This window comes from Pan paniscus, chromosome 9 (assembly GCF_029289425.2).
Source record: "Pan paniscus chromosome 9, NHGRI_mPanPan1-v2.0_pri, whole genome shotgun sequence".
Lineage (NCBI taxonomy): Eukaryota > Metazoa > Chordata > Mammalia > Primates > Hominidae > Pan > Pan paniscus.
The window spans coordinates 83774225-83799776 of NC_073258.2; the positions used below are offsets into that span (position 1 = coordinate 83774225).

The 25552-nt window shown below is 37.4% G+C and overlaps 1 protein-coding gene and 1 non-coding gene across 9 annotated transcripts in view; one reads left to right on the forward strand and one right to left on the reverse strand.

Annotated features, from left to right (window-relative positions):
* The window catches only part of PRCP (prolylcarboxypeptidase), a 77153-nt gene that overhangs the window by 17783 nt on the left and 33818 nt on the right, over positions 1–25552 (reverse strand). For 6 of the 8 annotated variants that reach the window (XM_055093771.1, XM_055093773.2, XM_055093772.2 and 3 more), the window contains exons 2-6: positions 17959–18099; positions 11184–11285; positions 8342–8523; positions 7930–8087; positions 7065–7234 (exon numbers count right to left, since the gene is read on the reverse strand). In XM_055093771.1, the coding sequence (XP_054949746.1) occupies positions 7065–7234; positions 7930–8087; positions 8342–8523; positions 11184–11279 (606 nt within the window). In that variant the 5' untranslated portion in view covers positions 11280–11285; positions 17959–18099. Of the gene's footprint in view, positions 1–7064; positions 7235–7929; positions 8088–8341; positions 8524–11183; positions 11286–17958; positions 18100–20991; positions 21010–22994; positions 23134–25552 lie in introns of those variants that run through there. The other 2 variants (XM_055093768.1, XM_055093774.3) reach the window with 2 other exon arrangements.
* LOC112441321 (small nucleolar RNA U13) lies at positions 1592–1692 on the forward strand. The gene has a single exon (XR_003029252.1). It is a non-coding gene; the product is annotated as a small nucleolar RNA U13 (small nucleolar RNA).

Consider the following 25552-nt stretch of genomic DNA (forward strand, 5'->3'; position numbering starts at 1 on the left):
GAACATCATGGTCAGAGACTTGGCCTCTGTATGATGGAATTCCAAGTCCAGATTAAGGGCACTCCCCAGGCACTGTGCTCTGTGAGGTCAGATCACCCTTGGAGTACTGGATCCTGCTTTGTACACAACTTACGAAGGGCACCGACCAACATTAGAAAATCTAGAAGAGAGCAATCGGGATGGGGAGCTGAAAAACAGCTGAAGCAACCCTAAAATTGGGTCATTCCCCACCTTTCATCATTACAAATAAGGCTACAATAAATACCCTTGGGGCTAAATCTTTCCTATATTCTTAATTGTTTTCTTGAGATAAATTCTTAAATTACTGGCTCAAAAGAGATCAACATGTTTAAGGCCCTTGGTACATCCTGTCAAACTGCCTTATAGAAAGGAAGTGCTGATTTTTAATTCTACTACTATGCTAGATAGAAAGCCTGAAAAATGTCACTTAAAATTTTTTTGCAAAATATTTGCAAATTTACTATGGAAATTTTATTTTAGGTAATTCTAAATTTCCTTTCTAACTCAAAGATTTTGTGAGTCCAAGCATCATCCTCTACCATTAAAAAACAGAATCTCTAATATCTCTTTGCACTTCCTTAACAATTTTGGTAGCAGAGTGAATGAAGTTTCAAAAAAATACTGAAGTCATATTAGCCAGACCTCGGCACTATTCCCATGCTTATTTAAAGACTAGAGTAACTCAATGCCAGGCACAGTGGTTCATGCCTGTAATCCCAGCACTTTGGGAGGCCCGGGCAGTAGGACCACTTGAGGCCAGGAGTGCAAGACCAGCCTGGGCAATATATCAAGACCTCATCTTTACAAAACATTAAAACTTAACCAGGTGTGATGGCACGTGCCTATAGTCTCAGCTACTCAGGAAGCTGAGGTGGGAGGATTGATTGCTTCAGTCAGGAGTTCTAGGCTCCAGTGCTATGATCACACCACTGCACTCTAGCTTGGGTGACAGAGTGAGACTCCATCTCTTAAAAAAAAAAAAAAAAAGATGAGTAGTTTAAAAGGAGATATTCACATACTTTTATCAAATAACTGTAGGATGCATAAAATACATAAATATTAAATTGAACCATATGAAATTCTCACATTTATAAGTCAAAAACAGTCAAATATCAACAATTTTGTCTTAACCTCATATAATACTTTAGCTTAACCCTGATAATGTGCAGATATTACTGACGTGATAAAAGCAAGCACTTGGCCTGTTGATTGTTTACATAGAGGCTGTGATATAATCAGACAACAAGGAAAGAGTCTTGGCCAACCATCTCTGTCCAAAATACTCAACACCCAGGTATCCCTGAACTTACTTTCTATTTATTTTGTGAGCCCTAGCAAACGGCTTCTTCTAAACAATTTCTACATAAGGCGTGTCATTCCTACACATGCTGTAAATGTGCTGAAATGTGAATAGCTGGGACTGAGGTTGCTAGTACAACTACTGAATATTCTTTGATGGCAGGGCAGGTTCTTTCCTCACAATAACCAAGAGAGCACCATATAATGATCATTCCCATTTCACAGAAGAGAAAACAAGCTCAGAGGTCTGGCTACAGATACACAATTTAAAAACCATGAATGCAAGAAGCGTATGATTGGGTTTTCATGCTCACGTGTGAAATGGACCACCTTCAAACCTGGTTATGCTATCAGCACATTACCCGTCTGATGTGGGGAAAAAAAAAAAAAAAAGCACTATGAATATAGGTCTCAACCCAGACGTCAACCACAAAGTCCTGGTATAATCATCTGGTTTCCCAATATTACATAATAATAATAGCTATTATTATTTATAACTAGCATCAATTTAGTGCTTTTACTTTATACCAGATGCTATGAAATACTCATAACAACCCTAATAAGCATTACAATTGTTATTACACACATTTTGCAAATGAGGAAACTACAGCACAGAGAGGTTAAGAAACTTGCCCAAAACCACACAGCAAGGAAGTGGCAGAACTGGGATTCAAATACAGACTCTAGTAATCCCAGTTACTCAGGAGGCTTAAGCAGGAGGATCCCTTGAGCCCAGGAGTTCAAGGCTGCAGTGAGCTATAATCATGCCATTGCACTCCAGCCTGGGTGACAGAATGAGACCTTCTCTCTTAAAAAAATAAAAGAAAGAAAGAAAGAAAGAGGCTGGGCATGGTGGCTCATGCCTGTAATCCCAGCACTTTGGGAGGCCGAGGCGGGTGGATCACCTGAGATCAGGAGTTCAAAACCAGGTTAAGAAACTTGCCCAAAACCACACAGCAAGGAAGTGGCAGAACTGGGATTCGAATATAGACTCTAGTAATCCCAGTTACTCAGGAGGCTTAAGCGGGAGGATCCCTTGAGCCCAGGAGTTCGAGGCTGCAGTGAGCTATAATCACGCCATTGCACTCCAGCCTGGGTGACTGAATGAGACCTTCTCTCTTAAAAAAATAAATAAAAGAAGGAAAGAAAGAGGCCGGGCACGGTGGCTCACGCCTGTAATCCCAGCACTTTGGGAGGCTGAGGCGGGTGGATCACCTGAGATCAGGAGTTCGAAACCAGCCTGGCCAACATGGTGAAACCCCATCTCTACTAAAAATACAAAAATTAGGCACAGTGGTGGGCGCCTGTGATCCCAGCTACTTGGGAGGCTAAGGCAGGAGAATCGCTTGAACCCAGGAGGCAGAGGTTGCAGTGAGCCGAGATCATGCCATTGCACTCCAGCCTGGGAGACAGAGCAAGGCTCCTTCTCAAAAAAAAAAAAAAGAAAGAAAGAAAGAAAAGAAAAGAAAAGAAAAAAACACAAATGCAGACTCTCTGGAGCTTCCAACCAATGTAACCATATTGCATGTATTCAACTAAAAGCTAAAAGAAAAATAACAACACAAACAATGCTTAAATACACCTGCTGTCTCATGCTTAATTTTTTAAAACAATTTTTCTAATTCTTAGATCATCTTTATATTTTTCTAGGTTTATTTGTTTTGGCAAAAACTTAGAATGAATTTTGTGGCAATATGAAATCATAAAACGTTAAAAGTATGTAATAGTAAAAAAAAAAAAAAACTGTAAAATAGTAGAGTGATACGGCATTTCCTAGAATAAAGATGAACATTCAGGAAACAGAAAGAGCATTAGAAAGTCCATTTTACTCATTCCAGTTTTAAAGTGTATAGAAATAGTTGAGAAAATAGAACATTCATGCAACCTTACTACCAAACTAATCAGATCTGCAACCAAGTATTTCAGTTCTGCCCTTTAATCCCACATGCACCAGACAAAGTAAAGATAATGATTTGTTTAAAAGTTTTAAGTGCTCCTACCTATGAGAGTACACATTTAAATAAGAGAAGGAAAAGGGGGTCAAAGAAAATTTTTTAACAGAGGAAGGAAAGAAGATATGTTGGGGGAAAAAAAAAGACCAATCTCCTCTCAGAGCATGGTCCATCCACATTAGAGAAAGGATTAAGCAGATACATTCAGCTTTTCTAACAGATTTTCTTTCTCTAAGGCTTCAATACCCCTCTCACACTCACTCAGATAATCACATTAGTTTTGTCATTAAAAGCTCCCTTTTCATAGAATGCACCTAAACCGCTTAAACCACCCAGAGAGGTCGCATACATTACCAAACACCAAGACAAACGGAAGAGATTTTTCCATCTTATGTCATTATTTCACTACATCTATCTACATGCACAGAAGCCTATGCTGAAATATTTGAGAAGTTATCAGCTGAAATGTGATTCCAAAATTAACAAATTACAGCATCCTTTAAAGTTGCTCTTTAAGCTGTGAAGAAACCTAGTAGTTTTCATGCTGACAGAACAGTCAAATGACAGAGGGGTTTTCTGTTTCCCTTTTCTCTTCTTCCTTGTGTTCTACCAGCCAAGTCCATGATTATTTCTGCATGAATGTTGCAGCTTCTGTTAACAGTAAACAAAAGCAAATGGAGTCTGAGTGTGCAAAGCCCAAAGACAAATTAAAAGGAACGATACTTGAATTGACACGGAAAATGGCATTTAGTCGCTGCCCATGGATCCTTCAGAACTGTACAAGGTCCCAGACAGAATTGGAAATCACCTGTTTTTTTCATAACCTAACTGTTACATATTATCTCACCATCCTAAGCCTGAGTTACAGACTCAGAAAAGGACGCCTGTTTGTCAGCCCTTTAAAAAGGAGGAAGTGTATCAGAGGGAGGAGGAGTTCTGGTTAAATGGAACTATCCAAGTGAAAGAGCAGTCCCCAACTGGGTAGTGTTCCAGGGATTAGTGGGTTGGGAGAACACAGAGGGGGGTCAAAAAAGGAGAAATAGAATGAACAGTGAAAGAAAGTGATCTGAAGCTACAAGTTTGGGAGGGAGACGTAGTGGAAAAATTCTGAAAATCAGATGGGTAACTAACTACAGGATGAAATTGGAAACAGAGGCAATGGAATTTCTCAAGCAAGGGGCAAGAGATAAGATTACTTCTGGTGGGGTGCAGGCTGGAAACAGAATCATAAATACAAGCAATCAAGAATTCCTTGATCTGTCAAAAGAAAGGATAATGTCAGTAAGAAATAACTGAAGAGAATGACAAGAATTAACCCTGGATAAAAGAAGTAAAGGGTGACTGTGAGGGAAAGACCTAAAGATATCTTACCTTAAAAATAAACTTTTATAATGCATATATATGAAGCATAAAAGGATTGCAGTAAATCAAAAATAGATGACAAAATATTTGAGGTATACTCTGCTGGTTTTGAGTAATTATTTAGAAGAACAAAGGATAAAATATTTATTCACATGTAAGACTGAACAGCAAAATATCCCAAAATGAACATTAAAGAGGTAGGGAGAAAACCAGTTAGACTGCTCACTACTCCAAATTGTGGTACACCAACTAACATTAAACAGCTATATTTCTCCAGCCGTTTTCTAGATAAGTGGTTAGCAAAGTACAAACCCCAGGCCAAATCCAGCCCACTGCCTATTTTTACAAATAAGTTATTATTGGAGACAGCCATCCTCATTTGTTTATGTATTACCTATGGCTACTTTCATGCTACAACTGCAGAGTTGAGTAATTGTGACAGAAACCATATGGCTCGCAAAGCCTAAAAGTATAGCCCTTTGAATGGAGAAAGTTTCTCAACCTCTGTTCTAAATAATGAGAGAATTCCCCATATGTTTTTATCATCTGACAACTCATTCATTCTTCAAGTGAGAATAAAGATACAAATGTAATTCTCACCTTGTACACAGATAGATATAGAGTTAAATCTGATAGATGTCACCCTGTGAGCAATGGTCCCCTCAACCCTCAGTCAAGTTTCCTCCTAACCCAGTGCAATGCAGTAGATGATCAGAGGCTCTGAACAGTGAAGACCCAAGTTCAAATCCTACTTCTACCACCTCTTAGTTGAGCTTTAATTTCTTCTCCATAAATCTTGGATTATACCTCTTTTTCTACACAGTACTTTTAAAAGAATTTAGTGAGACAGCAAACATGAAAGCGCTTTGTAAATAGTAAAGTAATATGGACAGATAAAGCATTATTAGCACATAGATGTTTATGGAGATGAACTAGTTTAGATTTAGTTTTTCCCTATCATTTTGATCCAGGTTTTCTTTTCTTTACTTTTCTTTTTTTGAGGCAGGATCTAGCTCTGTTGCCCAGGCTGGAGTACAGTGGCATGATCACAGCTCACTGCAGCCCCAAGCAATCATCCCACCTCAGCCTCCCAAGCAGCTGGAACTACAGGCAGGCACCCCTATGCCCTGCTAATTTTTTTGATTTTTTGTAGAGATGAGGTCTCACTATGTTGCCCAGGTGGGTCTCAAACTTCTAGCCTCAAGCAATCCTCCCACCTCGGCCTCCCAAAGTGCAGGGATTACAGGGATGAGCGACCATGCCAGGCCTATTGATTTAGGTTTTCTAACATAAAACATGATCTGCTCTTTTCAACAACTTTGTATTGTTGAAATTCATTCTAATTCAATATATACTTACCTCTGGCCTGCTATATGCAATACACTCACTGGTCATTCTACTTTTTAAATGAAGAAAAATAATAGCAAATGAACTTAAGTTACAAATTTTTAAGCAAGGTATACACGTAATAATTCAAAGGGGTGGTTAAATTAAAGGTGCATTTGAAACCCGGCTCTATATCGCCAATTCTATTTTCACTTCCAACACTCATTCTAGCTGAAGAGTTGGTTATATTCTCTAAATTTAACCATCAAGTTGGCCAGCCTTTGTTTTTAAAACTAAAAGGAAAGCTCTTTACAAAGAAATGCTTAAAATGAACATACACAATAAATAATTTTGACATGAAAAGAACCTTAAAATTTATACTGTAATGTGTCCTTATACTTTCCAAAGTGTTTCACATCCAACATTTTATTAGGTTCTCAGCACAATCCTATTTGGTATGTAAGTACTGTTATTCCCTTCTACAGAGGAAGACAGGGGATGGGGAAAGAAAAGCACCTTGCCTAAGATCAATCACACAGTTGGTAAGTGAAGCAGCAGTTCTGGACCAAAACCTCACTTTCAGAATCTAATTTGATGTTCTTTCCACTCTACTGTGCTACATGGGGTCACTCTTCACACTGAGGGTAGCACCTACAGTGCTTTCGCAGCTGACTAGATCATGGTGCTATGATAATGACTGCCATTTATTAAGCATCAACCATGTATTACATAGATGGAAGTTACACATATATCACAAAGATTAAATACATTATACATGCAAAGTACACAGCCCAGGATTTGGCACATAGTAATTATTCCATTAACAGCAACTTTAGGTATTATTTCTAATTCATACAACTCTATAATCAATGAATTCTATCTCCATTTTTCAAATGAGGAAACTGAGGCTCAGAAAAGCTAGGTAACATGTCCAAGCCCACATAATCAGAAAGTAGCAGAACCCAGGATTCCAACTCAAGTTTGACAAACTCCAGAGCCCCTTTGTCACTGGGACTTTCTCTGAGGCAGAAAGTCAGAGTATGCACATTAAAAAAAAAGAGAAGTGTGTTATTAAAAAATGATGACAGGACATTTTCCTATTACCTTGATAGGCCAAGCAGGCAAAGGCTGTAAAAAGTTAGAGGCATAAGGATAGTCCACCATTGCCAGATTCACCCAGGTTTCAGAGATCCAGTCTTTCAAATGTTGGATGTCCTGAGAAGTTAATGGGCTGCATAAGTGAAGGGCTCCAGTAAGCCACTGCAAACCACTGCCTGGGAATAGAATCACACTGTTGGAATCTAAAAAGTACTGGTCAACAGATGGCTTTACAGATCATTTATTCTTCACATAGTATTTTAGAAAACTCAATCTTTTATACCCCTTCTCCCAGGATATTTTCAGAGCAACTGGAGAATCCCATGACAGACAAGTTGCCTATCCTCATAGAGTTCACCAGAATTAGTATTCAGAATTATTCTCCCTTTTTAATATACTATTAAAATGAATAAATAGGAACACTATAGAACAACAAGAATACATAAACTACAACTTAGTAAAACAAATGGATGTATCTATCAAACAGTGCTAAGCAAAAGACAGTAGACACAAAAAAGACATGCTATGTAATTCCAATTACTAAAACAGTTAAGAACAAGTAAAAATTAATCTATGGTTCTAGAAGTGAGGATGTTTTTGCTGGGTAGGTATGGAGGTAGTGACCGAAAAGGCACGAGGAGATTTCTGAGATGCTGACAATGCCCTTTACTGATTTAAATGCTAATTATACTGTGTCCTTGCTTTGTGAAAATTCATCAAGCTATGCATTTTGATTTGATTTTGATTTGTATAATTTTCTGTATGTACATTATGCTTTAACAAAATGTTTACTTAAAAAGTGACAACTACTGAATTTAACAAATGAAAGGTTAAAAAAACACACAATTCCATTCTCTTAATTAAAGCTTACCAGTATTTGAGAGTCGATTAATGGCCTCCCAGGACCTGCGGATGCTCTCTGAACAATGTGGACCGCTTTTCCTAAAATCTGTAGTTACGATCTTCATAAATACACCACAAGGTACTAAATCCTCAAACTGCCAGATAGGGGCAGAAGCTGCAAGAGCTCTAAATGGCAAGAAAATCAAAGAAAGAAAAAAGAAAAGAAAAAAAAAATATATATATATTATATATATGTCATCTAAATCAAGTTTTAAAGTTGAAACATAATAAAAATATTGAGAAAAATAACACAGCTGTTAATGAGACAGAAGCCAGAAACCTCAGGGTAATGGAATGGAACATGTTTTACCCAAAATGAATCTCTAAGTTTCCCTTGATAATCATTAAGAAACGTTCATGTCCAGTACAAATGCACTTACCCAACTACCATATGAGGATATTTCATCCTAAACCAGGCGGCAAGCATGCCACCATAGGAGCCTCCTATGGCAATGACAGGTTGATTTTCAGCTCCTGGGATTGTTCTTTTCAAGTGTTTGATTAACTCTGCAAAATCAGCCAGAGCTTGTTCTGATGTCAGGAAATTCAAGTGTCTGGAATCCTAAAGAAATATAACAAAGAACACGGGTATAAATGTGCACATAACAGCAGCTTAGGAATAGCATGGATCCAGAAGACAGCCAGTGTCAGATAAGCTTTTCTCTAAATAGAATTTCTAGGCAATTGAGCTAAAATGCCTAGTCAAAGCAATAGCTGTGTGGATTCAAACTCATGAAAATGATTTTAAGTTTGTGGAAGAACATAATGTATTTTGTATGCAAGTAGGTTGTAGAAACAATAGAAACAAATTGTAGGTAAAATTTAATAGCAAATGTGATCGAATATAAACTAAGCTTAATAGATAACCATTATAACATTTGTTTTAAATCTTGGCACATTTAAAATGTCTGCCACACAGGCAAATATAAACTAAATCTAGTGGACAATTGAGGTAAGAATCACCAGTAAAAATAAAACTCACCCTTCTTCATCAGAAAGATTATATATGACCTCGGCCATATCAACAACTGAAACAAAGTAGCCTGCCTATTTTAAACAATTATAAAATTGGAAAGAAAAAAAACTATTTTCAGGTATTGGAAAACAGGCAACATGAGACATTGATCTTTGAGAAAAGGAAAACTCATAATGTTAAGTTTCATAAACATCCTGCTCTCTACATGAAGACAATTTCCCTACTGCAGAAGGTGAAGCCCAGTGTCCTGCTGAGCTGAGAAGGCTAAGAAGGTCTTTTAAAATATGTCTGCAAATTCTTGACACTCATTCCTTTAAAAGGTGAAGCTTAATTCCACTCCCTTTGAACTTGGATGGGATTTAATGACTTGGTTCTAATGAATAGAATGGGGCAGAAATAATGATATGTGACTACCAAGGTTAGGTCATTAAAAAAACACTGCAGCTTCCACCTTGCTCTCCCGCATTGCCAACTTTGAGGGAAATTAGCTGCCTTGTAATGAACTCAAGTAGACCCTTAACTGCAGCCTCTTGTCAACATCCAGCACCAGTTTTATCTCGTATGTGAGTAATCCTCCATATGAGAGGCTCTCCAGCCCCAGTCAAGACTTCAGATGACTGCAGCACCAGCTGACATCCTAACCTCATGAGACCCCCTGAAACAGAACCGCCTAGCTAAACCACTCCTAATTCTTCACCCATGGAAACTATAAAGTAATAGATGTTTATTGCTGTTTTAAGCCATAAGGTTTGAAGTACATCTTTACTAGACAACGAATACAGCTACATACCTCTATTAGGCTACCCTGTTTGACTTTCATGCTTTGGTCTCACCATCCTGATTTCTTCCATCATCTGGCATATTACTGAATCACATAGATCCCATCTTTCCTATCTCCTATGCATGCCACCTACTCCTTTAGCTTTCCCCCCTCTTCCAAAATGTATGCCTTCTTACCTCCTCTCTCCCTGTCTGTCACTATCCTTTACTTCCAGTTTTTATGGCACTCTGTACAGTTGAGTGCATTTTTTTTCTAATCCTTGCATAATATCTATAATATCCCTCATGCTACTGACATATTCTGTGAGCACACAAAGGGAAAGAAGTATATCAAAAAGAGCCCCTGGCTCCATTTTGCTAACACAGTATCATTTATAGAAACCTAGGAGAGGAAGTTATGTTCTATCTACAACAAGCTAACTGCTTCACAATGGTTTCAGGACTTGTCAAGTCCCTTAATCAGATATTTACGCAAAATACCAAGCTAAAGAATAGAATTTCCCATACAGCTCAACAAATATCAGCAAATCATCCCACTTTCTATTTATAACACAACATTTTTACTTATTTTTACTCATGTATTTATTTATAATATGAGATAGTAAAATATCCTTTTTAAAAATAAAAACTCCTTTCAAAACAGGCAGCCTAGTAAAGGACTGGCCCCAAGTCCTTCTAGCTGAGAGTTCCCAAAAGCATATGTATACACTGGTGGTATTAGGAAGCACACAAACATTTTTAATGGAACATTTATTGCTTCATTTTAGTGTAATTTGTAAAGAATAACCAGTACACAGAGCCCTTGGTTAAGATAATGCTAAGTTTAAAAAGTGAGCTGATTAAAGAAAAATAGTAAGTAAATAATAGTACATGTGGCAAATTAATATAGCCAAAGTCACAAGTGTAGTAGTACATGAATGACTCAGTTGAAGAAAAAGTGTCCTGGTTTATTAGGTAGAGTCTGTGACAAAGGCCAAAGCTCCTGTGAGAACAGGAAAGGCTGAAAGGGAATCCAAGGGGCCAGTTGGCCTTAATGCATCATACAGCTTATTTGTCCTTATTTTATTGATTTTATTTTATTAAAACCATCTTATCAGATAAATTTGTTATGCTCATTATATTTTTTCCAGTGGCAGGCTCAATAATTTAAGTGTACGATTTATAAAGCGGAACTGTTTACTGATATTTTTGAAATAATAAAAAGCTCCCTGTACTGTCTCTGCAGCCACAGAGTAAAATTTAACTTTCTGAGGCACACAGAGTTAAAAACTGATTAAGAATTATAATAAAATGGCTAAAAAAACTCAGTCTGTTCAAATTGTATCTAAAAAGAAACTATTAAATATAAACTATTGAGCTTTTAGGCATTTCAAATTTAAGTTATCTCACAGTGGGGCATGTAATTTAGAAACTATTCTAAATTGAAAAGAAAAAGCTTGTAACTTTTAAGTAAAAAGTATCTTTACCTTGAATGAGTTGTCACCAAAGGGGAGAGACTCTCCATAGTATCGATGTTCAGCAAACACCAACATAGCTTTCAGTTCCTCAGCCACATCCCACATGAACCCCTAAGAAGAGTTTACAAAATCACAGGATAAAATCAGGATGTGAAAAAAAGTCACTGAACCTTTTGGCAAACCATATGGAATAGATGTTAAGCCAGACCAAAAAGAGCACTCTACAAAGTTGCACAATTTATGTTTGTTCCACAAATAAATGACATAATTGATGTCTTATTGTTGCACATCAATCTCACACTTTATGAGTGAAACAATTAAAAATAATTCCAGGTTGCTCATCCACTAGTCATCTCTGTCTTTTTATCCTGACACTCTAGCCCTAGCATCAACATTATGTCTAAAATGGTCTTCATGTACAAAGAGCCAGTACAAATCCTACTGAAATTATTTTTAAATAAGGACGAGGGCCTCTTCCCTAACTCATTCTATGAAGCTAGCATCATTATGATACAAAACCTGGCAGGGACACAATGAAACAAGAAAACTTCAGGCCAATATCCCTGACGAAAATAGATGCAAAAACCCTTAACAAAGCTAGCAAACCAAAATCCACCAGCATCAAGAAGTTAATTTACCAGAATCATATAGGCTTTATTCCTGGATGCAAGGATGGTTCAACATACACAAATCAATAAACAGAATTCACCACATAAACAGAACCAAAAAATAAAACCACATGATCATCTCAATAGATGCAGAAAACGTCTTTGACAAAATTCAACATCCCTTCATGGTAAAAATTCTCAATAAAGTAGGTATTGAAGGAACATACCGCAACATAATAAAAGCCATCTATGACAAACCCATAGCCAACATCATACTGAATGGGCAAAAGCTGTAAGCATTCCCCTTGAGAACTAAGACAAGGCAAGCATGCTCTGTCTCAGCACTCTTATTCAACACAGCACTGGAAGTTATAGCCAGTGCAATCAGGCAAGAGAAAGAAATAAAAGGCATCCAAACAGGAAGAGAGGATGTCAAACTATCTCTTTTCACAAATGATATGATGCTATACCTAGAAACCCAACAGACTCCACCAAAAGACTTCTAGAAGTGACAAAACAACTTCAGTAAAGTTTCATTATCAAATTTAATGTATAAAAATCAGTAGCATGTCTATACACCAATAACAATCAAGCTAACAGCCAGATCAAAAACACAATCCCATTTACAATAGCCACAAAAAGAATGAAATATCCGGGAATACAGGTAACCAAGGAAGTGAATCATCTCTACAATGAGAATTACAAACCACTGCTGAAAGGCATCAGAAACAACACATGGAAAGACATTCCATGTTCATACATAGGAAGAATCAATATTGTTAAAATGGCCATACTCCCCAAAGCAATTTACAGATTCAATACTATTGCTATCAAATTACCAACATCATTTTTCACAGTTAGGAAAAAAAACTCTTTTCAAATCCATATAAAACAACAGCAAAAAAACAAACAAACAAACAAAAAAGACTTGAATCACCAAAGCAATCCTAAGCAAGAAAAACAAAGCCAGAGGCATCACACTACCTGACTTCAAACTATACTGCAAGGCCACAATAACCAAAACATCAGGTACTGGTACAAAAATAGGCATGCAGACCAATGTAACAGGATAGAGAATCCAAAAATAAAGCCACACGCTTGCAACAACCTGATCTTAAATAAAGTCAACAATAACAAGCAATGGGAAAAGGACTCCGTATTCAATAAATGGTGCTGGGATAACTGGCTAGCCATATGCAGAAGATTGAAACTGGACCCCTTCCTTTCACCATATACAAAAATCAACTCAAAATGGATAAAAGACTTAAATGTAAAACTGAAAACTATAAAAAGCCCAAAAACCCCAGAAGAAAACCGAGGAAATACCATTCTGGACATCAGCCTTGGCAAAGAATTTATGACTAAGTCCCAAAAAGCAATTGCAACAAAAACAAAAGCTGACAAGTGGGACCTAATTAAACTAAAGAGCTTCTGCACAGCAAAAGAAACTATCAACAGAGTAAACAGACCACCTACAGAATGAGAGAAAATATTTGCAAACTATGCATCTGACAAAGGTCTAATATCTAGAATCTATAAGGAACTTAAATTTACAAGAAAAGGGCCAGGCATGTTGGCTCACGCCTGTAATCCCAGCACTTTGGGAGGCTGAGGTGGGCGGATCACAAGGTCAGGAGATCGAGACCATCCTGGCTAACACGGTGAAACCCCGTCTCTACTAAAAATGCAAAAAACTTAGCCGGGCGTGGTGGCGGGCACCTGTAGTCCCAGCTACTCAGGAGACTGAGGCAGTAGAATGGCGTGAACCCGGGAGGCGGAGCTTGCAGCGAGCCCAGATCACGCCACTGCACTCGAGCCTGGGCAACAGAGCGAGACTCTGTTCAAAAAATAATAACAATAAAATAAATAAGTAAATAAATTTACAAGAAAAAACAAACAACCCCATTAAAAAGTGGGCAAAAGACATGAACAGATACTTTTCAAAAGAAGACATACACAAGGCCAACAAACATGAACAAATGCTCAACATCATTATCATCAGAGAAATGCAAATGAAAACCACAATGAGATACCATCTCATACCAGTTAGGATGACTATTATTAAAAAACAGTCAAAAAATAACAGATGTTGGTGAGGTTGTGGAGAAAGGGGAATGCTTATAAACTGTTAGTAGGATATAAATTAGTTCAGCCACTACGGAAAGCAGTTTGGAGATTTCCCAAAGAACTTGAAATAGAACTACCATTCAACCCACCAATCCTCACTACTGGGTATATACCTAAAGAAAAATAGGCCAGGTGTGGCGGCTCATGCCTGTAATCCCAGCACTTTGGGAGGCCAAGACAGGTTGATTACTTGAGTCCAGGAGTTTGAGACCAGCCTGGGCAACATAGTGAAACCCTTTTCTCTACAAAAAATAAAATTAAAAACTAAATAAAAATTTAAAATAAAAATAAACCATTCTACCAAAAAGACACATGCACTCATATGTTCATCCTAGCACTGTTTGCAATTATCAAAGACACAGAATCAACCTAGATACCCTTCAACAGTGGACTGGATAAAGACAATGTGGTCTATATACACCATAGAATACTACATAGCCATTAAAAAGAACAAAATAATATCCTTTGCAGTAACATGGATGTAGCTGGAGGCCATTATCCTAAGTGACCTAATAGAGCAACAGGAAACCAAACACTGCATGTTCTCACTTATAAGCAGGAGCTAAACACTGAATACACATGGACACAAAGAGGGGAACAATAGACACTGCATGACTACTAGACGGGCTAATAGTGCAGGGAGTGTGGGTGTGGGGCATGAGTTCAACAACTACGTATCAGGTACTATGCTTACTACCTAGGTGATGGGATCATTCATACATCAAATCTCAGCAACACACAATTTACCCAAGTTAACAAACCTGCACATGTACCCCCGAACCTAAAATAAAAGTCAAGAAAAAAAAACACAATGGAGAGAAAACAAATTAAATAAAAATAAAAGGTAATTTCAACTTTAAAAAAAATGGGCCAGGCGCAGTCGCTCACGCCTGTAATCCCAACACTTTGGGAGGCCGAGGCGGGCGGATCACGAGGTCAGGAGATCGAGATCACGGTGAAACCCTGTCTCTATTAAAAATACAAAAAATTAGCCGGGCGTGGTGGCAGGCGCCTGTAGTCCCAGCTACTCGGGAGGCTCAGGCAGGAAAACGGCGTGAACCTGGGAGGCGGAGCTTGCAGTGAGCCGAGATAGCGCCACTGCACTCCAGCCTGGGCGACACAGCGAGCCTCCGTCTCAAAAAAAAAAAAAAAAAAAAAATCTTCAAATTGCACTGTTTGCCAAATCTTCTAGGAAAGAGCTAAAGATATCTAAAGAAGCTGTCTACTCATACGCATTGACAACATAAAAGAGAAAACAAAACAAACAAGCATACTAAACTCCCTAGGGGTTTTCAATTAATCTTCTTTATTGGAAAATAAATAGTAGCTCACAATGGCTAATAATAACTGAGTGTTTATAATGTGTCAGGCACTGTTCTAAGCATTTCATATGAATTAATTCACTTAATTATCACAGCAATCTATGAAATAGGCACTTTGATTACCCCCATTTTATAGACAAGAACATTGAGGCACAAGAGTTTAAATAACTTTCAACATTCACACAGCTAGTAAGCGGCATTGCCAAGATTCAAACAGGTGTCTGGCTCCAGAGCACCATCATCAAGAGCTGTTAGATCTCCTTGCTAGAACCATCTATATCTGGTCATTAGCCAATCACTTCATTTTTTCACTTACTCAGTTGTGGCCTCAGAATCTTTTCTCAACAAAGCATTCTAGGTAGTCAACATCAATCGATTCGATTTAGATTTAGCACAGATTAAAACTATTTGTCATTCCTAGTGCACATTGTTGCTTTTTAGTGAGTTCCTGCTCCCTAACAAAGACTAAGAACCTCAAGTGTTTTTGTTTTGATCGATAAATGAACAATTAGAAGAGTTATATGCATGTAAGGATAGAGAATTTAGCCAGATATTTGTGATGGTTTCAATAACCCCCACTTTCTCTCTTAAGGATCTACTCATTCCCTGCCATTTATCTACAGATCTTGCAAACACCCAGCTCAAGCATGCCCACCTCTGCCTGCCCCACCTTGGCAGTGCTGATCACTCCCCCTTCTCAACACCACTGTGCTAAGTATAGGTCCCTGGTACTGTGCCACAAAATTTGCTTACATGTATGTCACACACACCAGACCGTGAGTATCTTAAGAGTAAAGATCATCCATTACAACGTCCAGAGCTCTGTGCAGTTGATTTCAGGCTTTGAGAGGAGGCAATTTCATTGAACTAGTTCACAAAGTAATAAGTGATGTATTTCAGGAGTATTCTTATTTTTCAAAAGAGGTCCGTGTAATATATCAACATCTTTTAACATTATGTGCTTGCAAGTCTCTTAATCTTCTTTAAGTCTTTACACAACTCTATGAACCATTATTACTGTATCCATTTAACAGATGAGAAAACTGAGGCACAGAACAAGAAACTTACCTAAAGTCACACAGCAAAGTGGCAAAATCAGCATTCAAACCTTGTCTATCTGACTGAAGCCTTCACTCTCGACCACTGTGTGATGCTGCCTCTCAATAAATTAATGTCCAGCAGTGAATGTGCATTGGAACATTTTGGTATGTAAAGGAAGGTCTCTGGGGCTGGGGATGGGCCAGGATCTGCTCTTCTATGATCTGCCTCTAGTCAGTTCTTCAGAACTGTTCCTACACTGAATATCTCTTCCTTTCCACCACTTTCGAGAACAGAGATACCCCAGCAAACCTTAAGTTCTGCCACAGTGCCTGTCAGAGTAGTGCCTAGTGGAGGCAGGAACAGCTACCTGCCTATAATACAAGAGAATGGAAACTGGAAAAATCACTGGACAGGATAAGTTACCCTGTGGCCTTCACATAAAATGAAAGTCACACCAAAAGGAGAAAAGACACAAGGCAGCCTCTGCTGTTTCACAGAATAACAGAACGGGAACCTAATGGAAAGGAGGTCCTGATTTCTCTTGTCACTGACCTAAAAGAAAAAGGCATCCTAGGATCTCATTTCTCTGGGAAGTATTTTATTTCAACTAAATTACTTAGATTCTTAACATTCCTAAGGAAATAATCAGAAATGAGAAATGCAATAACAATGTAATTGGGTTCATATCTTTACTTTAAATTCATATACCAGTTAAACAAACATTTACTGAGACCTCCTGACTACCAGGCATTGTGCCAGACATTGGCATTAGGGATAGTACATAATTCATTCCCCACTTTAAGGTAGTTCACAACTAGCTTTTTGGTAGAAAGTTGACATTTTCTAGTCACAGCACTGACACATTGAAAAGGAGCATTTCTTCCTTTCACATATCTTTCCAAATTAAGTTTTGTTAATGGATTTTGGCATTATAAAAGGTGATAGAAAATATAGTCAGGGAAGCAAGCTAACAGGCTATATACTACTTTTAACCCTCACAAATAAAAGAAAATGGTAGAACAGGAAAGCTAAACTAAAATGTATCTACAACTTTACCTTTTCCCATTCCTATTTGTATATTTTTTTCTCATTTGCATTGGCTTTGTTTAGGTTTTATTCATTCATTCATTTAACAGATGTTTATCACCTTCTATATGTCCTGGACACTGACAATATAACACTAAACATACAAAAATTCCTGCCCTTGTTATTACCTTCTAGAGACCATAATCAAAATAAACTATACACAGTAACATTCTTATCCGTTTCCCTTATATGGTTGTTCACTCTAGAAACAAGCTGAGATTTTAAAAACAAAACAAAGCAAAACAAAAACAAAAAACTTGCAAAATTCAATTCTCTGGGATGTTCAGGCAGTCCATGAAAAATACAATAAAATAAAATAATTCAATTCTCCAAAAATTGTACGTTATTCTTTTCATTTGTAATTCTTTAAAGCTGAATATGCAGACTTATTGGATATCTGTATTTAATTCTTTTATGAACTTCCTATTCATGTGCTTTTGCTATTTTTCTATTATTAGTGTGTTAATTTTTTTGTTATTTTTTACAGAACTTTACAATTAAGAACAGTAATGTTGGGTCACACATATTGCAAAACATTTCTTCCAGGTTATCATAATAAAAGTCAAATTGAGCACTGGAATTTCATGAATCTGCACATACCGTGTTATTACAAAACCAGATAATGTCCCCTTCATTACCAGTGTAGAAAAGTATTGATCCACCATTTTTCTTCCAGTATTTATCAGCTACTAGGTACCGCTGATTAAAAGTTTTCACAGTATTAAATCCAAAATGATCAACCTGTGATCAAAACAAAACAAACAAAACATATTTCAAAGGAAAGTAATAAAATGAGATCAACATAAAGGTAATTAATTCTTCCATTAAAATCAATCTCTACTACAAAAATAATCACAAGAAATTTTAAACTTCACTGTTTTATTATTAACAGTAATATCGATATTATTATTTTGAAATCATTTCCTTATATTATAAAATAAAATAATATTTGCTATTGGTGGTCAAGATTTTCAACGTAAAAGAAAAAATACAATTATAAAATCAAATAGCTACTTAAAAACATAATGTTAAAATTGAATTGTAAATACAATGTGAACGCTTTTTAAATTTTTAATAAATTTTTAATTGGCAAATAAAATTTTACGTATGGTGTATATAACACGATGTTCTGAAATATGTATACGCTGTAGAATGGCTAAATTGAGCTAATTAACATAAGCATTACCTCACATATTTACCATTTTTTGTGATAAGACCACTTAAAATCTACTCCCTTAGCAATTTTTAAGTATATAATACATCCCATTATTTTTCAAAATACAGTTTTCCATTACTATCTGAATTTTCATTCTACAAACTTTCAATATTAAAAATTCATGAACTAAATAGACTACTGAAAAGGTCCATAAACCTTGTCACCCCAGCACACCATAGATATTCTAAGTTACAAGAATTTCATGTCTATATCATTCCCACCAAAAGAAATTAGGGCTTATTAGTGAAGTGGCTGATTGACATTTGGGACAAGGAAGCTGCAAGATAAGCTTATGCATTTTGCTGTGCAAGGAAGCAAGAAAGTGCTCACAATTAATGGAGAGTTATATTTAAAGAAGATAGGAACCAACCACAAAGAACTATCACTGGCAATCATTTTAATAAATTGAATGTAAAACAAAAACAAATTAAACATAAAAAGAATAATGACTGTAGTTAATTGAAACATTCAATTCATGAAACTCCATTAGTCCACAAAAATATTTCTAAAAAGGAAAGAAAGGAAAAGTTCATTTGCCACCATTTAAGTTGTTTATTAAATCAACTCCTTACTCTGAAATTGGGAATTAAAAAGTAAAAAATTCAACATTTAACCTGCCTGTCCAACAGAACTGTGTTTGATGGCTGCGAATAGTCCCAGTTAATAAAGAAGAGCTGTGTTTAGTCAAATGTCAGCTAATGTAGAAGGAATGACAGAATTAGAATATGACAGTTCTGTAAAGTTACTGATTCAGGCAAGAATTATCAATTGGTGTTAAAAGCATTAGGAAAATGAATAATATGAAAATGAACATTCATATAGTATCAAAGTAATACGATAGAGAATACTCTCTTGTCACAAGGGGAAAACATAACTACAATGGAAGGATCAGGCTGCCATCACTTTAATCTAGTAATCAATTTTGTTAGTATCATCAATGGTAGAGCACGCAGGGATTATGTATCTCCTCATGTGGCACAACATGAAGCACATATCACCTATGATGTATTCCTACCGAAAATGTTTCATTTTATCTTAATCCAGCCTTTAGATCTAATTTCCAGGTTCCAGGAAATATAAAGGTAAAAGAGCAAGTTGAAGATATTTCAAAGGGACAACAGATACTGAAGGTAGAACATTTTACAAGACAATTGACAAGGCAATATCATGAGAAAGGACTATTTTAGATTAAATGAATTTTAAGGAACATAATAACCAGACATAATACATGACCCTGGATTGGATCCTAGTTTGAACAAACAAGATATACACAATGATGTAGCGACAAATGTGTAATTTTAATATGGACTAGTTATTAAATGATACAGGTTGAGCATCCCTAATCCAAAAATCCAAAATCCAAATGCTCCAAATCTGAAACTTTTGAGCACCAACATGATACTCAAGGGAAAGGCTCATTAGAGTATTTCAAATTTTGGATTTTCAGATTAGGTATATTCAGTCAGTAACCATAATATGACTATTACAAAATCAAAAAAAAAATCCAAAATCTGAAATGCTTCTGGTCCTAAGCATTTCAGAAAAGGAATACTCAATTTGACCTAAAGACTTGTTCATTTTGTCAAAAGTGTTCATATTGTTTTGGCTACATAAGAAAATGATTTCTTAAACTGAATTTTAAATATATTTTTGAGATTTTTTTTTACCCTTTGAGATTTTTTAACTTACTATTTAAAATGTATTTTCAAATACTATAACATGGTAAGATTCATGTACAACAATCTGAATTTACAGATTTACCCTGCAGTACAGAGTCTCACTGAGCCTTTAGCATCATGGGGGCTAAATTCCTCAGTGCTTTGGAAAGACAGAAATGAGAATGCAGCACCCAGTCTGGATCAGACATAGGCTGTTCCGGTGCTGCTCCAGTCTCCCAGGAACAGTGCTTAGTTCTGACCTAAACCAGACCCTGTAAGACTTGCCTAGGTCATTCTAAAACAGATGGGACTTCCTGCACCCAGCTCTATCTACACACACAGTTCCCATTCATACCACAGGTCCCAAAACACAAGTGTCTCAAAACTTTACCTAACTGCAAACTTCCTGGTATCTATGATCATCACCATATGTAGTCCTAAAATATGATATTCTAATCTAAAGACTGTCTACTTTTCAGGAAAATAAGCAGTTTCTATGGACGACGTATGTAATAATGATGTCCATGTGCTATAAACCCTTCCATTATACATGTTAATTTACTCAATCATTCACTCAACAAGAATCTATTGAACTCCTATTCTGGGCCAAGTACTAAGCTAAGCAATGGGATAAAGAGTTGGCTGAGCTGCAATCCCTGAATTTAACTTAAGCTAATTCAACTATATCCACTCAGCCTAAAAACAAAAGGGCAAGAAAGGCAGACAGACAGTGAAAGGAAGACGGATAAGTGATTCCACCTGCTTCCATTCAATTAGTACAGTGGTTCTCCATGTGAGGTCCCCAGACCAGCAGTATCAGCTTCACCTGGGAACTTGTTGAAAATGCAATCCCCTTGGCTGAATCCCAGACCTACAGAATCAGAAACCATGAGGGTAAAACCCAGTAAACTGTGCTTTAACAAGCCGTACAGGTGATTCTGTAAAGTTTTGAAAACCACTGAGTTAGAATAAGCACCAAAATACACATTAATTTGTTATTCCTTCTCTTGTTCTAGGTTTCAGAATACCTGAAATACTGTAAGTATCTCATCATGCTGAATGAGACTCTGGTGTCTAAAGATTTGAATTACCACTGAACATACCCCCAAATATAAGCTAACTGTATCATTTGAAACTCAACATGAGAAACCACCACAGGAACACCTTTCGAAGCTCAGCAGGTTTCAACAAGGGAGGAAAGACTGACTGTGTTGGACTTAAAGAAAGGAAGCTCATGGCTCTCTAACAAGATGCCTTCCCATGAGATTCTTGAAGATAATTTTGCCCTAATGATTTTCACCTCACCCACTGACTACAGAACTGAGTCTTCATGTAAACTGAGATATTGCCGTAGCCTTTAAAAGCATCCCACAAAGAAAAACATTAATAATCCAGTCTAAAATTTTCAAATTTGAAAACATGGGTATGTGTTTGTATATGTCATGCTAAACATAACTGATATAAAGTTCTTGCCAGACAAACACTTCCATCTAGAATCACAAGGGCCACAAGAACTTCAGAACCAGAGAAAGCCAAATTCCCTTGTGTGGCCATGCCCAAGGTACTCCTGCTCCTAGCAATCAGCCTTGATTGTTAAGATTGGGGAAAAGAGAGAGGAACCCTGGCAAGAAAGCAGACTTCGGAGTTAAAAGACCTGAACTTGAATCTCTTCTAACTGTGAAGCCTCGGGCAAATTACTTAACCTCTCTGAACCTTAGTATCTTCCTGTATAAAATAAGGATAACCACATACAATTCAAAGGATTTCTGTGAGGATAGGGAAAAATGCACCTAATGTACCAGGCATAGTTACAGATATATACGTGCTTAAAAGATGTTAGTTCTCCTCTCTATCCCATTTGCACACCAATCCTAAGCACGGAGTACTTAGATGGGAGACAGATTAAGTTCTTCACAGAATTACAGGACCTTAGAATGTCAAAATCTCCTATTTTCTGAGTGCTTCACCTAGGTGCTAAACAACTGGAAATATGTAGTGAAATGTTCTTTGCACAACATGAATTTACACAATTTCCTTGGCTCCTTCCTATCATCAAGGATATCAACTTCTGGCTAGATAACTAGATAGTTTTCAACACCTAATGGCCAGGCACACTAGGGGCAGCATGCCCTCTGCTGTTGAGAAGTGGGACCCACGTGCCACTCCCTGTTCTGGGCTCCTGAATAAAGATTTTATGAATTACAACACGAAAAGGTCACAAGGGCCTTAGAAACCATTCCGTCTGTGTTGCTCAACTGAAGAAATTAGGCTCAAAGAGGTCACATGACTTAGCCATGGTCACAAGGCAGAGGCAGAGCTAGAACTTTATTTTTGCAGTTTGGTTTATTGAACCAATTAAAATAAATAATAGCATGGTAAAGACAACACAGTATGACCTCGGAAAGGAAACAAACCTCTCTAGTCATGCACAGCAATTCTTTCTAGCACGTGGTCCTAGAAACTTCATTTTTTCTTTTTTATAATTTTTTTTATGGTCCAAGGAATTTCAAAACATGCTTCCCCACTTTACCATGTGGAGGAGAAAGAGATCTGTGAGAATGGGTAGGCAAGAAGAAAAGAGACCATCCTTTAAATGATGTTTATTGTATGAAAGTAATTATTTGGACTTTAAAACCACTCAAGAATAAAGTTCGCATCCAGAAAAATCAGTAGCAACATTACATCTGTTAGTTTTGATGGCAACTTGGGGACAGCAGGGGTGGGAGAGGTGGGGATGGGAGGGAATAACACAGAGCACCTACCACGTGTCTGCCACAGTGCTGTTGCTTTACACAGATCCCTTCACCATCTCGGCAGTTACCCTCTGGGGCCACTTTCATCACCCAGTTTTAAAATAAGAAGGCTGATGCTCAGAGAGGTCAGATAGCTTGCCCAAGGTAATGTAACTAATAATTAGGAATCAAATGTAATTCTTTTCATGTGCTTTTAACCCCTACCCAATCCCGCCTCCAAGAAAACCCAGATCTTTATACTCCTTGCATTATAATACGCTCATGCAGATAAAGCTGACTATAAACTTCAACCCTCGGTAGGCGACACTTGGAGTGAGTATCTTTCTCCTAAATTTGCAAAATGAAGGACAAATCTCCCAGCCATTTACTAACAGTTACACTGCAGAATATGTGGAATGTTGGTCTTTTCACTGACCTGACAATAATTGTTACTACACTACTATTGCTAACTCCATTAGGCCACTGATAAAACCAAAATCACATTGGCTCCTTCTTGGCAGCCTTCGGTTTTAGAAAATTCAGTATGCAGTCGGATTTATTCAGGCACCCAGACATCTAATAACAGTTAACTAAAATTTTACTAAAGATACAAAAAGTATACCCAGAGATATACATGACCAAAAAAATTAACTTACGCCTCCAATAAATCAAAGCACCTTAAAGGAGTTTTTCATGTGCTCTGGTTTCCAACTCTAATGCAGAGATCTAAAATAAAATAAGACCCTCTTTCTCCCATTTGATGTGTGTGTCTTATATTAATTTGGGGATTGTGGGGTTACATTCCATTAGAGTTCTTAAATGGAGACTGACAGCTTTCTGGGCAAGCTTGATATGCCCTGAAAGGATGGACACCTTTATGTGAGAAGAACACGGGTTCCCAAAGAAGGACTAAAACGTGGAAGGAAGGTGGAGTTTAGACAAGCCCTAGATCTACAGTTGGAGAAGGATGGATGTCTAGGAGTGGATTCCTACTAAGTTGTCCCTCACACATGGGCACCCTAGAGCTAGGACAAGATCAGAGAGCAAGCCACATCTTATGAGTCAGATCTCTGGCTCTTGGATGACTCCTGGTTTATTTCTTCTTTATTATGTCAAGGCCTTTCAAAAACCCTGCTTAAATGTTCTACCTTTACTCATCCATACAATGAAGATACCAGAAAGTATTGGAGATTAAATTTGACTTAAAGAATTAAAGGGGAAACGGTATCCCCCAGTGAGTGTGGTGGTAGCAAAGGAAATGTTTACAAGTCCCTCCAAGACGAAGGTGAGTCCAAGAAGGTACTGTCCTCCCTTCCCACGAAGATGCTCTTGTCATTGCCAACCTTAGAGGGTCGAGCTTCCATCTTAACAAAAAGGGTGGAAGTCCTCTCAGAGATATGCTTCAAAGGCAATCATCTTCGTATGTAATAAGACACTGCTCCTCTTTACACATACTTCTATAAGTGTTAACCAGGAGACAGAACTGCATTCCCTAACTCCTATGCTTTTTTTTTCCTAACACGCCCCTAATCTTAAAAATGAGACTCTTAGAAATAAATTTATTTAAAGAGAAAATGGTAAATGAGAAAGGGAAGCAAATAAGTGATAATGGGAGAGTCCATCATGGGGAAAATTTAGTGCCCCAGCCTCCTATACTCAGATGGTTTGAAAGGCAAGAACACAATAGCTACCACAGTGCCCTTGTACATGGCAGATACTTTATAGATAATTGTTTTTAATTTTTTTTTTTTTTTTGAGCTGGAGTCTTGCTCTGTCACCCAGGCTGGAGTGCAGGGGTGTGATCTCGGCTCACTGCAACCTCCACCTCCCGAGTTCAAGCAACTCTCCTGCCTCAGCCTCCCAAGTGGCTGGGATTACAGGTGCCCACCACCACACCCGGATAATTTTTGTATTTTTAGTAGAGACAGGGTTTCACCATGTTGGCCAGGCTGGTCTCAAACTCCTGACCTCAAGTGATCCACCTGCCTCGGCCTCCCAAAGTGCTGGGATTACAGGCATGAGCCACCGCGCCCGGCCATAGATAATTGTTCAACTGATGCAGTTTAAATCTTCTAAGTAAGTGGTTCTTGTGTTTCTGATTATGAGGTTCCCTTCTTAATGTTAAAACTATCACAGATGTGTTATATATTAGTAGCCAGTGCTTAAGAAAATATGAGAAGCTATTATAAATTCAATAATGGTATAAATAAATATCACAACAGCATCTATCCATGTGGAAAAAAAAATTGTGCTTAGTAACCAAATGGGGAGAGAAAACACCCTCTCGAAAAATTCTGCAGTGCTTAATAACCTTTCTTTCCTCAAACCAAGAACTCTTGGGCCCAGAGGGGGAATTGCTAAGTTATCAAAATGCTGTGAAACCAAAACACTCTTTGCTTTACTGCTAAAACAGAGGTGAAAATATCCTGCCGTTGAGAATACCTAAAATGCTCCAGTAAATCAAGAAATAACATGTTTTGACAAATAACAGTTAAGTGTTTCATTAGAGGAGATTCTATCTGTTGGTCAAACAGCTCTGCGAAAGCACCACATAATCAATGCCTTCCCATGGCTTCAGGAAGCTTTGT